This window comes from Tachypleus tridentatus, chromosome 9 (genome assembly GCF_004210375.1).
Source record: "Tachypleus tridentatus isolate NWPU-2018 chromosome 9, ASM421037v1, whole genome shotgun sequence".
Taxonomy (NCBI): Eukaryota; Metazoa; Arthropoda; class Merostomata; order Xiphosura; family Limulidae; genus Tachypleus; species Tachypleus tridentatus.
In genome coordinates this window covers 73147460-73166391 of record NC_134833.1, presented here as the reverse complement: position 1 = coordinate 73166391, position 18932 = coordinate 73147460, and the positions used below count along the sequence as shown (strand labels likewise).

Sequence of the window (18932 nt, the reverse complement as noted above, 5' to 3'; positions counted from 1 at the left end):
AGAATGCAAAAGAAGTTTAGCCAAAATATTCAGAAGTTTACATTTCTTACTGTGTCAAGGTTTAGCATTACGTGGACATACTAATACGGAGGGGAACTTCCTGCAGTTAATGAAACTCCTGGAAGAGGAAGATTCTGAGTTGACAGCCTACTTGTCAAAGAAAACCATATTCACATCACCCCAGGCTCAGAATGGAATAATGGAGATGTTCAGCCATCAAATACTAAGGAACATAGCACATGAAGTGCAGCAAAGTAAACTCTTTGCATTATGTAACATGTAGACTAGAGGACTAAATGAATCTTACTTCAATGAAAAGTATGAATAATTATGTGCTACATTGTATTGATGTGTAATTTTCAAGAGTTTGCAAAGACATTTTAATTATTTTTATCAAGCAACATGGACAGTTTTTCAGTAGATATAAACTTCTCAAGGGTAATTACTAATTTTATTAATATTTGAAAACGTAATTCATGCAATGAAAGTTATTAGTAACCTTGTCAAGTATGATGGCCATCTTTTATACTGTGCAATGTGCAGGAATAAATTCATGTGGCAGTTAATTTGTGACACATTGTCTTTATTCTATTAACATTTTGAAAACTGTTCACAACACCTCACTTATACAAACCTACATGGAAACCTTGAAGTATCGTGGCAACAAGATTACTCTGTAATTGCATGTTTACAGCTTTCAGGTTCATGTGATCAGAGATTACCAATTTGCAAATTGAACAGTCCACATAAGCCATTGCAAAGATCATCCTCCCCACTGGGTGTAAAAAAGCTATGCCCTGCTACCTATTATCCCAAATTTTAATAAAAATATGTAAAGTAATTGAAACCTGTATTACATTAGGCACATGAGATTGCATATCAACAGCTAGGAAAGGCTGCCAAATGTCAGAGGAAGTACTATGGAAAGATGATAAAGGAATGGAATACCATTATAGAGTCTTGGGCTGACTTTGGTAAGTTCATGCTGTACAAAATCAACTCAGTTCTAGTTTTCTTGGTTTCTACTTCATAATCTGGCAGACTTGAAGGAAGTGCTAGGCATATGAAAGTACATGAAACATGTTGATAAGTTGCCTCCATATGTCTCAAACACTATAGTGTACTAGCTTGGCCAGGAGTCAGAGTTGAAACCAAGTCAGAAAAGGAAAAGGAATCTGTCTCAAAAGTTAAGCAAAAGGAGTGTGTGTGTTTTTCTTATACCAAAGCCACATTGGGCTATCTGCTGAGTCCACTGAGGAAAAAAGCAAAAGGAAGAGAAAACAATACAAGCAAAAGAATAAAAATAAAGTGACCCTGAAGCATGACTACAGAAGATGAAAATAAAAGCAGTATGATGTTAAATCCCATGGTTAAGTCAGAACAAAAGTTTCTAGTGTAAAGTCATACCATCTTGTATAAAGTACATCACATATCATTCCAAACATATGTTTATACCACCTTGCACAAGTATGTGTACCACCTCTTGAAATGAGTATGACCTTATCTTAGGACAATGTGACACAGATGCAGGTTCAAGCCTTTACAAAACAATCCTTCCTGTAGGTAAACTTTTTCTAAGCTAGAAGATTGGTTTATGGACTTCTCACATTCTATTCACAAAGATGAAAAATTGACTATGTGCAGAAATTTGTAAAAATTTATAAACAATTACAAGAATATAGCTGGATAAATATATACATATTATGTTCCAGTTAAAAAAAGAGTAAAATTGTATTTTTTACTTCTATTGTCATAATGTTTTTCTTCAGATAATTTGTTTTTTTAAAATACTTCTGGACACCTCAGAAACAGGGTAACCTTCCCTATTGTAAAACTGCTGGGAAAAGAGACTGCATCTGATCAGCAGAAATAAAGCACTTGCAAGAAATCCACATGTTCAGCATGATGAACTATGACTTTCATACTTTAATCCTGAAATATATGTTAACTTATAGGGAAGGTTAAAAGATATGGTTGGATAAAAATACAAATAATTTAGCTTGGTATAATTTGTTATAAACATATACATAATTTTGTTAAAAACGTGAATAATGAAATTTATTTGTTAAATACAAACAGGCATTTCACTGTATAGAAATTCACTTGAAAGTTTATTTTTGAATGGTTATTGTTAGTGCTATTTGGTTTTCTGTTAATGTTACTGCTTAAGTTTTATAAGTTTCCATTTTAAGCAACTCATAGAGTTCTTCCAGAGCAATAAGAGATTTTAAATATAGTTTCTTCTTCTTCTATTCATTCTATATGCTTAAACCATAAATCATGAAGCTCTGCTGAAATATATAGTCAATTGGAATTAATCAGCATTATCATGATTTTCTTACAATGGAGCTATTTCTACAAAAGTGGGTCAGGTTGTCATGATGGCTGGACAGTTGTAATTAAACTTATTATCCAGAACAAGCAAGATGATCACAGAATGGACCTTGTTGAAGTTCAATGTCTATTACCTTTCCTTCCTAGCAAGTCTTCAATGAACAAATACAACCTCAAACTATCACAGTTTGCTGATTAAATCCAATTGACTATATATTTCAGCAGAGCTTCATGATTTTCTTACAATGGAGCTATTTCTACAAAAGTGGGTCAGGTTGTCATGATGGCTGGACAGTTGCAATTAAACTTACTATCCAGAACAAGCAAGATGATCACAGAATGGACCTTGTTGAAGTTCAATGTCTATTACCTTTCCTTCCTAGCAAGTCTTCAGTGAACAAATACAACCTCAAACTATCACAGTTTGATTTTTCATGTGTACAGATGAGCAGTGTAGTACTGTAAAGTAGTAATCACTACTGGTGTTATACCACTGTATCACATTATATATATTTACTCACAACTTCTTTGAAAGAGCTTATAAGGTTAGATATTATAACAATATGACACTTTGTATTCTATTTATATGGATTTTAAGGCTGTTGAACTTCAGGTTAAGTTTTAAGAGTGTCCTTTACTGGTATCAAAGAAGAAAAAATGATTTCACTACAGAAAGGATTAAATGCAAGTATATAACATATTCATAATGTTAGAAAAACATGTTCAAGAAGTCTTGATATGAATGAATTAAAACCTCATGATCTGAGCTCAATTGAAAGGTCCACCTTTCAAAATTATTTAGTTTATAGAATTTTTATTACTCTCTATAAAGTACAGAATGCATGTTAATTTAAGTTACAAGTGTTTGATAAGGTATTACTTTAGATTTAAAACTGCTTATAACTTGTCCATTTTTATGATTTTGTTGTTATCTTGAATAATTTACTATTTAATTTCATAAATATATTTCAGGAGTGAAAACCAAATACAAGTGCGTCACGAAGGGAAAACATTTAATGCCAAATACAGAAATACATTTAGACTAAATATCAGATATTTGAAACTACAAACCTTTTAAACTCAGTAAAAACTGTCTTAAAAGATTCAATGAGAAAACTGTAGATTATTTACAACACAAAAGTGCATGTTTTTACATTGTGACTAAAAGAAATAACTTTAGGTATGGTGAAATATGAAGGAAGTTTAACAAAGCTAAAAATAATACCTGGACCCATGAAGTCAAAATTAAAGAAGCAGAATATAAATTAATGTTTAAAGACTTGTGTGGAGTTTTTATGCTTCTTTACTTTTCACTTTCATTTGCTCAGTGTTTTCATAACTTAGCTAATACAACACCTGTTTAGGAATGTATTTTTAATTTCATTTATTTGGTATAATCCACTTTTCTGTTATATATATACTGATGTAGTATGTCAATCTTTTTGATTCTCATTCATATGGTAAGTGATTCTTATGTAATGTTATAATGTGGGGCTTTACTTAAAGTAAAACAGGTTTATTTTTAAACACAGAATTAAATTTTGAACTGGAAAATTTTATACCTCTTATGATTCAACTATAAATAATTGGTTTCTATTTGTTTTCATTAAACGCATAATAATTACAAATAAATATGAGTATGTGGGTTTTTCTTATAGCAAAGTCACATCAGGCTATCTGCAAAGTCCCTCGAGGGGAATCAAACCCCTAATTTTAGCATTGTAAATTTGTAGACTTACTGCTGTACTCTAGGGACAGCTATGTAGATTTCTTGAGTAGTTAATATAAGGAGGACAACACAGATAAAATGTTTTGCAAACAATCTTTGTACTTTTTTTAAGCAGTATTTGTGCACTTGCCAAATGTTTTAAAACTGGATCCTTACTAAAAGATCACTGACCATTAAATTCAGAATTGTTTATATTCTGCATTTTTTGGAAAACAAAGCAATTTAAAAAAAGAACAGACAACTTATGTCCAGAAAGGTTTCATAGTTAAATACATGTTAACATTACTTTTCATACAATTTCAATAGTACTAAAAATCATTTCTTTCATGTACAAAATTCTTCAATAAAGAAAAAGATTTAAGAATATCTAGAAACATGTAAATAAATCAATAAAAGTGACAAACTGATAACTGATAAAATAACTTTTTTGTCTGTACAACAAATACATGTTCACAATTTTGAAACTAATTTCAATGACAAAGAAGTTAAATGCATTAAATTAAAGAAAAACAAATGGAAAATGATAATTTACAATAAGAAAAACATAAAACAAAACATTATTATTAGTAAACATATTGAAGATCCTAACGAAACAATTTCAATAACTAAAGTTTTTAACTTGTTAAGCTTCTATTACTTGTATGAGATCTGTAAAAGGAATAGAATTGAATGTTTAAACTGTGATGACAAGAAAACCCACTTGTAGAGAAAATTATATATGTAAAAACGGCTGGTATGGGTAGAGAAAGCACTAATAGAGGAGCGAACAACATTTCAACATTCTTCAATCATTGTCAGGTTCACAAAGAAAGAAAGGTTTACTGACTGGTAGCTGACCACATGTTTGAAGGCAGTTGTGTAATTGAGTGTAAGAATATAGAGGGCGTGCTTAAATGTTGGATATATTTATTAATATATAAGCACATGAAACGAAACAAAACAAAAACTCAACATACTAAGAAACCAAATAAACACAGTCAGAAAACTATGCTCACCAGATAAAATTAACGACAAATTAGACATAATAAAACAATAGTTCATCAACATCAATAAGTTTCCTCCAGAAACCATAGAAAACATTATACACACACACACACCTAGACAAAAAGCAAAATCAACTAACAAAAGTAAATACAGCCCATGAATTAAAAAAATCATGAAACTATATACAGCTGCATTCCATATATTCTTGACATGAGCAGAAAAATAACCAGTTTGGTAAAAACTAGCAACAAAATATGATATTCCAGTAAATACCAAATGTGTTCAAAAACCAGACATAAAACTACGGTATATACTGAGTAAAAACTACACTGACAAATACAACACCAATATAAAATACAATGTGATAACTTCTATGACTTCTAAATTGGAGAAATAAGTAGAAAAATGGAAACCACATTCAAAGAACACAAAAAGTCACCTTCATACGTTTTTGAACACTGCAAATCAAATAAACACACATTAACCATAGAAAATACCCAAATAATAAATAAAGAAACAGATGTAAACAATTGCAAAATTAAAGAACCCTTACTTGTAACAACAACTCAAGCCCAAAATAAACCAATACAAAGAAACACCTTTATACCTATATTAATAAATATATCCAACATCTAAGCATGCCCTCTACATTCCTACACTCAATTACACAACTACCTTCAAACATGTGGTCAGCTACTGGTCAGTAAACCTTTCTTTCTTTGTGAACGTGACGATGACCAAAGAATGTCAAAACGTTATTCACTCCTCTGTTAGTGCTTTCTCTACCCATACCAGCTGCTTCTAAATAGAGAATTTAATGTTTGTATATAACATAATTTGAAATGGAAAATGGGACTGCATTAAAACCCAATGTGTATGCAAAGATTTGAAGAAAGCTAATCTGAAAACAGTTGAAATATATTACCATCATATCACAAAAGCTGCAAAACTGAATCAAATGTAAATAAAATACACAATTCAGTTTACTGGCTACAAATATTCTGTTAGATGATTCACAAACTAGGATGAAATGATTATCGATATCAAAAGGCTTTGATATACATGAAACCAAAGTTAAAACACACTGTATAATCCTGAATTTTTCCAACTGACATCTACTTATTAAGAAATTAAGTTACTGCAAGTTTTTGTTACAAGAGTAAAAATGCAGTCACAATCCAATTTATCTTGCTGACTTCATGTTCAAAGAGAAGAATCTTTTTTAAAACTTGGCTGGCAAAATAAACAAACTTGCTGCTCTGCTGTTGATGTCTTCTATACTAAAAACCTATTGAAATCGATGCTGACGTGCTGGTTTTACTTCATCAGGTTCTTCTTTCTTGATATCCGAATATCTCTCTCCTTTGATACTAACTATCTTGTTGTCACGGTAGCGAATCAATTTTTTGGGCTCCTGATGTTGATAAAAATCATTTCTAAGATATTCATTTCAACTCATAAGAGACTAAGTTTTGAGTGGCTCAGATCATGTTATTGCAAAATAAAATATTAATTTGTTATAACTGTGATTATTTAGAGTATATTATGCTTTGCTTAAAAACTGTTTCTCTGAAACAGCAACACATATTTAAGATAAAAACTTTAAAAACTGTTAAAGAACATAATCTAAAATGTGAATAGTTAACACGAATTAGAATCTTTGTGAACAAAAACACTTAGTTGATTAGCATTGTTTGTAATTATACCTGTATGTTAGTCACACATACCAAGTGATTAAATCTTTACTCAAACTATCAGAAATAACCAATTACTAGGGGTTTAAGTGATTGTTATTTATGCTCTTCAAACTAACTATATTCATACAAGTTTGTTACACTAACCCACTAATGTTGGTGGAATTTATTTTGCACCATTACACTTGTGAGTCAGGAAAACAAATTTCAAGGAATAAAAACGTTCATGCCCTCTTTGTCATTGATTACATACAAATGGTGAAGATGAAAACTTCTACTCACAGTTTTAGGCGCTACTGGTCTGTGCTCCCGTATATCATCATCTTGATCTATATAGCCATACCTGTAAAATGTGTTGATATATTATGTCAGATACAAAGTTAATACATACACACACAATATTAGCATATTTTCATTTTAATATGTTCCAGACTTTCAACTAGATTCTTTTGGTATTGATGGATGTCTCACACACTTATTAAAAATAACTTTTTAATTTATTAGACAAATACAAGTTAATAAAATATTACATTTTATTTGTTGATTTTAAGAAACCAAAACAGTTCATATGCCAATAATGTCTAGTTTTATTTGTTTATGAAACCTACTGACACAAAAGTAAACAATCTCTTATCTCTTTGAAAGCTTACTCTTGGCTTGATTGCAAATCTAACTCACCAACCCTACATATTATCTGGGATCAATGGTCAAAAGAAACCTATAATACCATAAACAAATATTTCGTCCACTGTACAATACCAACTAATAAATTTGGTACAATGCCACAATATTATTCACATACCTAATTTACTTATTCATCCTATCCTTATAATTACTTACATATTCATTTCCTATGCTAAATTTCTCTCCTCTTATTCTATTTGGATTTAGTTTTTCCTGGACCTCACCATTGTCTAGTCCTAGATTAAAACTTCTTTTACATCCATGTGAATAGCCTAAACAAACAAGCCAGACCCTACTCTATTTAAATGTAAACAATCTGCTCCAAAAAGCTCCTTTTTTTCCATTCAGCCAATTTCACAAGTCCAATCAGTCTGTCTGCTCACCTTTGCATACTAATTTAAGACTAGCAGTTAGCCCGAGTGACCCTTATAACTTTATCCATACAATTAATTTTGGGTAATATCCCTGACAAAATTAAGTTAAAATGTTACTAAGATCCATCCAAGGTTTTACAAATGGATGAATTAGTCAGAAATCACAGTTATTGTGAAATGAGTTACATACAACTACAGACTTTTCAAACAGCTCATTATATAATTTAAAACCAAAACACCTCAATGAATTATTACATGAAAGTAATTTCAACACATCATTTTACTTCAGATGTAATATTAAATATGTTAAAAAATAGTGAATATGCAGAATTAAAAAATTTACAAGAAAAAAAAAGCTGTATTTCTTTTTTTACCGGCTAAGAATTTGCTGTCTCAATTCTTTGTCATCCAAAACATTCTCTGTGGCTCCTCGGCGAGAAGATTTATTTTTTGAAACTTTTGACAGATGACCTGTTAAACTTTCACCTGTTTCTTGCCGTTGGAGAAGCAACTGTGCTGCTTTCTGGCAGTCACCATAAGAAATGCTAATACAGTGTTGAAGTTCCAATGTACAAGTGTTAGGAAACATTTCTGTAAGAACTTTAACATGCTGTGATATGTCAGTCTGGTCATCCTGCAAGACATAATATTTTTGTTTGTAAGTAATATAATATGTGAGAAATGCAAGTTGTATTAAGAATTTTTCTGAAGTTTTCAGAAAGTTAGTAATAGATGTTTAATGTTGTCTCTACTCTTGTTTGTACTAATTTGAAGAGACAACTCAGAATAAAAATTAGAATTATCATTCTATAACTATGTTCTTTGGCTAGGTTATCCAACTCAAAATATTTTTCAAACAAACAAGCAAATACCTATAAAGTAGAACTTTGCTTACCATGGTATTACTGCAGAAAAAGTCTTCTTCTGACTGGCTAGAATTACTAGTGTTTCTAGATCGTGATTGGCTAGAAAAGCTGGGATAGAAGGAACTGGAGCTACCTACTGAAGAACAACTCTGACTGGAACCACTGCTATTACGAGAATGACAATATTTGTAATTCCCAGAAAAAACTATTGAAGATGGTATATGGTTTTCACAGGCTAGTGAAATATCTTCATTTTTTCCATGTAAAAGTTCCTTGTGACTTTCAGCTGTCCAATATTTGTGTGAAATATTCAAATTTGAGCCTAACAAATAAAATTCCAGTACAATACCATATTTATATAAGAATATACAGAAAAGTTAAGCTAAATCATGTGAATAATATATATTTGAAAAATAAAAACTGGAACATTTGACACATTCCAACACAAATGCATAGTTTTGATTGAGAAACTAAATTTTCCTACTAATATCTTAGAAGTAGATTTTTGTAAGTAAAAGTTCTTACAACTTGAATAATACAATAATTAAGATGTCAAAAAGAATAAAATGAATTGGTTTGGGCTAACAGCTTTAGCAAACCCTTTTTTTTAAAAAAAAACAGCTGTAAGTTTAAGAATCATAAAACATTTGGTTTTCTAAAAAAAGTAGATATGATTTGGTTTGAACTATGACATTATATTCCCACCTTTATTACTTGGAGTTCAGTAACACCTAAGAATCACAAAACAAAAAAAGCTACAATTATTCAGAACAACTACTCATACCTTTGCTTGAAGATGCCAGTTTCCTTGCAAACTCAAACATCCACTCACAAATGGCTGCACTGTAATAAAGTTAAAGCATTGTTATGTCAATAATCTTAATACATCTAGATATCATACATTAACATTTTCTTCAATGAAAAAAAAACAACAACAACTGTAGGAGCACTTAAGTTTCATGTATAGAGAATTATGAAAACACCATTAATATATTTTTTTATTAAAGTGGTCTGCTCTAAAATGGTCAAGATTCAATAGACCTTTTCTTTTAAAACAAGTCTTATAATTATTTGTATTACATTCACAGTCATGAGTGTCTGTTTATGAGTGTGTGTATGGTTTTCTGAGGGAAAAATAAGGAATAACTGGTATGCAAAAGAAAAGAAGAAAATATATTTCTAAAAAAATATTCTATATGAGGTGACATGTGCCACTTATACTCCCCTTTTTATACATCTATGCTGATTACTAATTGTTCACTAAAATAGAAAAATATTCTTTGCAAATTTACCAAATGAAACAAAATTTTAAATCTTTATGTTCATTACTAATTAAAATGTTGAGAAATGATTCTCTTCATAATCCATTTGATAAATAACAATGAAAGATTAACTGGCAATGTATACAAAATTTTATTTGTGGATAAATTAATCTTCATAGATTAATTTAAGAGAAAAGGAAACAAGTGGATTTTCTTTTTTACTTATCAATATCCACGAAAACAAACATTCAGAGTAAGAATATTACAATTTTATTAACATTTTACAAAATGTACAAAAAGTGTTTTCGTGTTGAAGATAATTAAATATCTAATGTAGATTTCATATATGCAATTTTTAATTTATTCTGTTTTCTGGATATTTGTGTAAAATTATTTTAGAACTGTCTGCACTAGCCATTCCTAATATTGAAATTATATGCTAGAGGGATGAGAGCTAGTCAATAGTACTAATTCCTATCTCTTTAGCTTGTCTCACCTAATTTAAAATGGATTTTCACTGTCACTCTTATAACATACACACAGTTCCAAAATGTGGAGTGCAATTCGTTTTTGGCAACTACAGAACATGAATGATGAACCTGCAGATCTAGAGTCTGGGAAACTAATCGGGCATGCTGAGGCCTTTTTTAACCCATTTATAATTTAGTTGTTCATGTTATTAATAAAACAATGTACTGATAACAAATACATACAAGACTAAACCTTGTACATTTAATTTTTCCTTTGATAAGAGCTGTACATTAGTCGAGTAAAATTAAATATTTGTAAATGACTTTCATTCTGCTATCACCTGCATGACACTAATATTAAAATAGTAACAAATGGTACAGAGTTTCAAGGAAAAGGCACTTAAGTTTTCAGCTAACTCAAAACTTCATTTTTAATTTCTGGAAGTTTTACTGATTTTTAGAATCTAATAGTTATAACAATGTATTAACACAGATATAAATAGAACACAAGTTGTGACTGAAATTAATAATAGACTGCAATTACCTTAATTCTGGACAAGCAAACACAGGATCAATCCATGACAAATAATAACCCTTGTTTGTATGTTGGATATAAACATTTACAGTCTATGGTTAATAACAAAAATGATATAATATTTTTTTTATGATTATGAAAAGATCAACATCTGTTTAAAAAGTTATCATCTAAAGTTGGGAGGTCATTTATCTATCAACCAAACAAACTTTAGTCTCTCATGTTAGGTTAAAAAATTATTCATTTTCATTTTCTTGAGAAAAAAGAAAAGTTATAATTTTTCCATATCAAAAATGCATTTCCATTAGTTACCTACACTCACAAGATTAGCTATTATTGTTCTGTGCTGCTTTCTATATGCAAACATTTTCTTTACAACTGCCACAAGCTTTGTACTTTTTCCTTGTTGGAAAAGTACATTGCAATGCATCTCTTATGCAAATCCTATTAACTAATAATGGCATTGCATGCAAAAGAAGCATGCAGCTCCTGAACTCCTCCACCAAACCTTAACTTTGAAGATTAACAGAAGATATGAGCACTAGAAAAGTGGGGGGAAGGGTGAAAACAGGTAAGTACCTACACAAAATACATTTGAGTACAGGAAAATCATAACTTCTAACATGGTGCCTACCTCTCCTCACAAGATTAGCTAGAATCCAACACTCAGAATAAGGAGAGAGCAACTGAAGCATCTGAAGGATAACCCTGACCATCAGAGAGATCTGGAGAACAAAGTAGGGAACCAAGCTACTTTTGCCTGTGTGTAAAAAAATGAGTAAAATACAAGGTATTTATGGTTGTTTTTTCACACAGCAATGAAAAATGCAAATTGTATGTCACACTTCATATATGCCATATGCTAAAGCTTATATGAAACATTTCTAAAAAAGATGTAACATGGCTAGGATGTGTCGAACTGGACTCAGCAAGTAAACTACATTCAAAACCTTTTCTACAGGGTACTGACACATCCATGCAAGGGTAAGATGAGGATCATACTGCCTTTGCCTCCAGTCAAGAATCAGTTAAAAAGGTTGGTTGGTTTAGTTTGGTCTGCACCAAACATCCAGTAAAAAGTTAAAGTAAAATTATTAAAATTTGTAAAAAGGAATTAAGGTAAAACAAAAAGTTCAAACATCAGTGTTAGAACCTGAAGTTGGCCTTTCCAGTGCTGGTTTTGAGTTATTTGACATTACAGCCATTTTCTAATTTCAAATTGAACTAGTTGTACTTTAATCATTAAAAAGGAGTTACATTAAAAACAGGTTTAATTTATAAATTAAAAACTTAAATAGCCTATGACACTGTCCAATGTTATGGATAAATCGCGGGAAAAAATCTGTTTAAAATGGTGTTGTCATTGACAGGCGTAACAAAGGCAAGACAGTAAAATGTTGCTTATTGTGATCTGAGTGTCACACAGACCACACATTGGTGCATCAGTCTCAGATAAAAGAAAATGATGAGTTTAAAAACTGTGACCAATGTGTAGTCTAGTTATGACAACTTTCTCTTTCAGAACCTTATGGAACCAAGACGGCCAAAGTCCAATAAAGGGCTTTATTTGGAAAAGCTTAATTTCACATTGCTCACTTGACTGCTAACTGGCATGGAGCTGAGCCTTGAATGCAGGACCATAGTCTGTGTATGGAACAAACACAGTAGTGATAGCACCAGAGTAGACAGAATTAGCTGCAGTGCTGGCAAGCTTGTTCTCTCGATTACCAATGTAGCCTGTCCAGAAAAACTAGATAGAAGCAGATATTAAAGAGAAATGGGCAAGTATGTTTTAAATATTGGTAAGAATAGGGTGAGAACTAATGTGAAGCAATTCCAGGGGCAGTAGAGAGGTAAATGAGTCAGTATAAATAGTGCAATTTGAGTACTGCTTAGCTTCTATGTGATCCAAGGCAAGAGAAATGGCATACAGTTCAGCAGTGAACACAGAAGCTGTAGAGGGGATTCTGTACTCAACCACCAAACCATGGCAGAGCTTACACAGTCATGTGATTTGAACCATCTGTATAAATAGGAATGGAAGGATAGTTCAAAAGATGTTCAGCAAATAACAGACAGTACTTTCAATTGGGAGTATCTGCTTTTCTCATATGACTTAAATGTTACATTTGGGGATTGTAAAAAGCCATGGTGGGATGGGCTGACCAGTGGATAGAGCAATATTATTTATCTAACGACAGACCCGATTCATCCAAAATGAACAATGGCGGATCATCTGTTCTGAAAAGGTATGGCCCACCAAAGAAGGAAAACACAACCCCAAGTGGGATGCTGTGGAATGAATTGAAGTTTTGAAGCATACAGTAAAGACATTTGCAAACGGAGGAGGTACAGAAGATGTTCATGAGATTTAGTGTATAAGCTCTGGACTGGTGAAGTGTGAGAAACCTCAGTTTATAGCTTAGTCCCTGATGTATCTCAGAACAGCTGGTATGGGTATTAACGCTTTTACTGATAAGTAGAAAACATTTTGGCTTTCTTAGGACATCTTCAGGCTAAGAAAGGGGGAGTTTGCAAGTAACCGTTGCTGGTCACGTCTTAGGGATGAGAGTATAAACAGGTATGGGATTGTAGGAGGCGTTCCAGTTGGATGTTAGTTTAGGGAGAAAGGTGTTCCTTTATATTGGTTAAATTTTGGTTTTAGTTGCTGTATAAGCAGGGTTTATTTGATTTTGCATTTGTTTATATTTGTTTCCCTACTTGGAATCTGGATGTTTTCTATGGTCATGTTGTGTTTATTTGATTTGCAATGTTCAAAAACGTGTTTTTTTTTATATTCTTTCAATCTAGTTTCTATTTTTCTGCTTGTTTCTCCAATATAGAAGTTGTGGCAGTTGTTGCATTGTATTTTATAAATTATGTTGGTGTTGTGTTTGTCAGTGTAGTTTCTACATAGCATGGACTACATAGTACATTTACATAGTAAATTTGGCATTTACTAGAATGTTGTGTGTTGCAAGTTTTTTTTCCAAATGTTGGTTATTTTATTCACTGATTTCAGGAACATGTGGGACGAACTGCAGTATAATGTTTTGTAGTTTGTTTTATCTTGGGATTTATTGTTGGTGGTTTAGGTGTGTAAGTACTTTTTCCACAGTTTTTTGAGGAAATTTGTTGATGTTGATGAAGTGTTGTCTTATTTTGTTCATTTCACATTTAATTTTATAGGGTGAAGATAGTTTTCTGGCTGTGTTTATTTGGTTTTTTAATATGTTGAAGTTTTGTTTTGTTTCATGTGCTGAGTCCCAGTTTCCATTTTTCTGCTTGTTTCTCCAATATAAAAGTCGTGGCAGTTGTTGCATTGTATATTATATAAATTATGTTGGTGTTGTGTTTGTCAGTGTAGGTTTTACATAATATGGACTTTAGTTTTGTACCTGGTTTTAATAAATTTAGAGTTTATAGGAATGTCATGTTTTGTTATAAGTTTTTTCCAAATAATGGTTACTTTTTGCTGATGTCAGAAACATATGGTATGTAGCAGTACAAGGTTTTCTAGTTTGTTGTATTTTGGGATGTATTGTTGTTGGTATAGGTGTGAGTGTATAATTTTTTCCACAGTTTGTTTTAGGAAATTTGTTAATGTAGATGAAGTGTTGTTTTATTTTGTTGAATTCATCTTCAATTTTATTGGGTGAGCATAGTTTTTGTGGCTGTGTTTATTTGGTTTCTTAACATGTTGAGTTTTTGTTTTGTTTCATGTGCTGAGTCCCAGGAAAATGTATAATTTAGTGCGAGTAATTTTTTTGTGGATTTCTGTTTTGAATTGTGTATCAGTTCTGATGATCTTGAGGTTAAGAAATACTATTTGGTTAGTTTTTTCCTGTTCACCGGTGAACCCTTATGTTGGGGTGCATCGAGTTTACGTGACTGAAAAAAATTAAGTGTGTGTTCTATAGATGTGAATCCAGCAACTGTATCATCAACGTACCTGTACCAGTGAAGTCCCTGATGATGAGCTGGGTCAAGAATCTTCAAGGCTGAGGTCCTGGCAGAGCCATAGACCAGTGACTCATAATCTAGTGTTGATTGAATAAGAGCATGATATATCTTTAGCAAAGAATATTGATCCTCTCCCAAAGTGGTGGAAGAGAGGGGAAGGAGCATGGACAGTGCTCTTGTACATTTGACTCGTAGCTGCAAGATGTGTGATTTAAAGGTCAGCTTAGAGTCAAAGATAAGCCCCAAGAACTTTGTTTCAGGAACAACAGGTAGCACAACTTCACCAATACAGAGTTCAGGATCAGAGTGAATACTGCATCAGTGGCAAAAGTGCATGCAAATGATTTTAGAGAGGGAGAAGTTAAAACTATTTGCTGCTACTCAAGAAACTTCATGTTTGATGAGTGACATGAGATGTGAAAGTCACTGACATGTAGCCCGTTGTAACAGTAAGAGGGAGTTGTTCAGTGATGGTATTAATCTTTATACTGAGTGTGACACTCAAAACACAACCCTAATGGACTCTATGTTTATATAGAAAAGAACAGGAAAGAGTTGAACCCACATGAACTTGGAACAGCCTGTCCATTAAAAAATTGTTAAAATATGGAGGTCTTGCATACCTCCATGTAGTATCATAAGCTTTCTCAATGTCAAAGAATATTGATACAAAATGTTCTCACTTGAGAAAGGCTTCTCTGATTGACGTTTCAGTTGAATCAGGTGGTCCATGGTGAACCTCTGTTGTCGGAGCCCACACTGGGTGGACGAGAGGAGGTTGTTTGATTTGAGGAACCAAACAAGACAAGCATTAACCATTCTTTCTAAGGTTTTTCAGAGACAGCTCATCAAAGCAATTAGATGGTAGTTTGAAGGGACCTTGGAATCCTTCCCAGGCTTAGTAAAAGGTAGGAAAGTCACCTCACATCAAGCATCAGGAAAAACATTCTCTTCCCATATCTGGTTAAAAACAATAGAAGAATAGCAAGAGAAGAGGGGGATGGATGGCCTAGCATCTTGTTGTGTACATCATCAGATGCAACCTATATACTGCCAGTCCTATGAAGGTCAGTTTGAGTTCCACCAACGCAAAGGGGTGATTGTAGTCATTAGAGACAATCAGCTCAAAAAGAAAGAGGTGATCGCTCTGCCTGAGTCTTGATAGATAAGAAGATGTAGGATGAAGCAGGAGTGGTAGATATCTGGCAAAAGCTTTCACCTAGAGTATTGGTGATGCTCTGGGTGTCAGCTACTACCTGGTCACCAGAAAGCAAGATCGAGGGAGAAACAGAATTATATTGCCCACTTACCTTTCGAATCTTGTCCCATATGGCTTTGGAACTGGTGGTAGAAGATATGCCGGTTGTGAACTTAATCCAAGATTCCTTCTGGCTTTGACGTCTTACCCACCAAGGATGTGCACGGCACTGCTGGAAAGCGGTGCCGTTCGAGAGTGTGAGATATCTACTGAATTTATCTCAGGCTCGTTTTTGAACCTTCTGTGCCATTTGGTAGGCAGGATTCCACCACAAAAGAGGATATAGTGGAAAACGTGTCGAGGTTTTAGGAATACATTGAGCAGCTGCTTGTATAATACAGTCAGTTACTGCTGCCACACAGTCATCTACTGATGGCTTACAGATGATGGCAGGATCAAGTTCTGCGAGAGTAGTCAAAGAGGGCCAATTTGTCTTATCCAGCATCCACAGGGGCACTCGGGTCAGGTGGCATCGATCACAGCTAGTCTCTCTAAAAATTATAGGAAAATGATCACTGCCTAATAGATTATTGTCAACCATCCAAGAAAAGTGGGAGAATAGTGAAGGGGAGCATATTAAGAGATCAATAGCAGTAAAGGGCTGACTAAGTGCAAGGAAATAAATAGAAGAACCAGAACTGAAAAGAGAAATGTTGTGATCAGAGATCATACGCTCTGCAGAGTGATTCCTCCTATTAATGTCAGCACTTCCCCAGAGGGGATGATATCCATTAAGATCCCCCAGGATGAAAAAGGGAGATGGCAATGGTTCAATGAAAACATCAAGGTCTGATTGATCACATGTATTTCCAGGCAACAAGAAGAGAGAACTCGAGGGTGTGTCGAGTGCCAAAGACAGGGTAGGCAAATGCTGATCAACCAACAGTGCCACCCCTCAATGCACTCGTCCATCACACAGCCTGTCATTTCTGTACAAAGAAAACTGCCAAAAGGTGACTGTAACAGCAGGTGTCAGAAATGTTTCCTAAAAGGAAAGACATACAGGATGGTAGGTAACAATCAGTGTTTTGATGTCATCCAGATTAGAATGTAAACCTTGACAGTTTCATTGTATCAGGGTGGCCATATTTATTTATGTGCAGGCAAACTGGGTGGAGAACGCTTCTGTTTACAATCACATCTTTTTTTCCTTACTCCTTATTCGAGGGAGGTCTGTGGGTCGATTGGGCAGGTTTTTGCAGTTGGAAGAGGATTCCAGTGACTGAGGACGTGAATGAATGATTGTTTTGCATCTTGGGGTGGGAGAAGAAGATGTATCTGAGGAAATGCCTGTACCTGGAACTGAAGGATGTGGTTCTTGGGGTTTATTGGAATGTAAAGAGCATCATTTTTGATATAAGTGCCTAATATATCAACAAACTCTTCTTTTTTCATGATTCTGTAGATGTGGTGAAGGCTGCCTACACCAGAAGAGCTGAAGGAATCCCAAAGCATGATCAAACCACCTCCATGTTTAACTGTAAGGACATTGTTCTTTGGAAGATTTTGTTCCCCCTTCTTATGGAAAATATTGTGAACATCACTGTGGCCAAAAAGCTCGATTTTAGTCTCGCTGACCAAAGAATACTCTTCCAATAGATAATGGGTTTATTTATATGCTTTCTTGCATACCCCAATTGTGCTTCTAAATAAACAGGCTATAAATATGGAATTCTACGAGGACGGGCATACTTTCAACCCAGAAGAGCGTAACATGTTCGTAACTGTAGAGGTGCTTACTTAAACCCCAGATTCCCTTACCAGTTTCTGTATATCATTACATGTTAAATGAGGGTTCCTACTAACTTTTCTGAGAACCTTCCTCTTGGTTCTCTCTTGAATTTTGATGGGGTGTCCGGAACGAGGGAGGTTAGCAGTTGATCCTGTAAGCTTAAACTTGGCAATTATGCTTTGAACGGTAGATTTCAGCATATTAAGTTGTGTGCCAATACCGGAAATAGACACACAAGACTTGTATTTTACAATAATTTGGTTTTTTAAATCACTGAACAGTTGTTTCCTGTTCGCCATGATGACCAAGCAGATAATGATGGAGACGGCGCTAAATTGCCGGAGGTAAATGTTTTGCTGGCTAAATTCCAATAATTATGAACTCAGTGTCTAGTTTTGGAATGGTATAATGTAGTTTATTCACCAATCTAGACAAAATTTGTTCTGGAATATCAGTTTTTTCCACACGTTTTGAAATGTAAGAACACTTTCTGCTCCACCAATTTTTGGTTATTTGTTTATTTTTAGTTTAGAATAGTTTAATCTACATAAAAATGTATGTAGATGTGTGTTATTATAATATTTATAATATATTATATTTCTATTAGCTTGATCATGATACTTTTAAGTTATGAGCAAAAACTACTTGGGATGCAGGGGTATGAACACTTTCTGTTGTTACTGTATGTAAGGGACAGAGATGGGTGTTGAAGTTGATTCATCAATTTTTTTAACCATGGAGGTCAAAAGAATTTTCATTTGAAGAACAATTCGTTTGGAGACTGCAAAAGGTCTGTCTGCACTTCCACTGTAGTCGTGGAGCGAAATGCAGCAGCATAGTCCGAGATGTGATGGTGGACAGCAATTTTCAAGCCTCAGGATAAGGAATGTTATGAATCATTTTCAAACGCTGAACCTCTTTTTCTTCCAAATACTTAGTGCATGAACAAAATTAGGACAGATGAGAGCCATTGCAATTGATACAATGAGGGTCCATTTCACACTCGTAGGTATCATGGTCCTTGCCACTGCAATGAGCACACGTCAA

General features: G+C 33.4%; 1 protein-coding gene across 5 annotated transcripts in view; it reads right to left on the bottom strand.

Moving 5' to 3' along the window:
- Positions 1 to 3331: 3331 nt before the first annotated feature.
- LOC143225495 (CUE domain-containing protein 2-like) overlaps positions 3332 to 18932 on the bottom strand; it is a 38438-nt gene continuing 22837 nt past the window's right edge. For 4 of the 5 annotated variants that reach the window (XM_076454999.1, XM_076455001.1, XM_076455000.1 and 1 more), the window contains 5 exons: positions 9450 to 9508; positions 8695 to 8987; positions 8174 to 8433; positions 7024 to 7084; positions 3332 to 6461 (listed from right to left, as the gene is read on the bottom strand). In XM_076454999.1, the coding sequence (XP_076311114.1) occupies positions 6336 to 6461; positions 7024 to 7084; positions 8174 to 8433; positions 8695 to 8987; positions 9450 to 9508 (799 nt within the window). In that variant the 3' untranslated portion in view covers positions 3332 to 6335. The remainder of the gene's footprint in view (positions 6462 to 7023; positions 7085 to 8173; positions 8434 to 8694; positions 8988 to 9449; positions 9509 to 18932) is intronic. The other variant, XM_076455003.1, reaches the window with a different exon arrangement.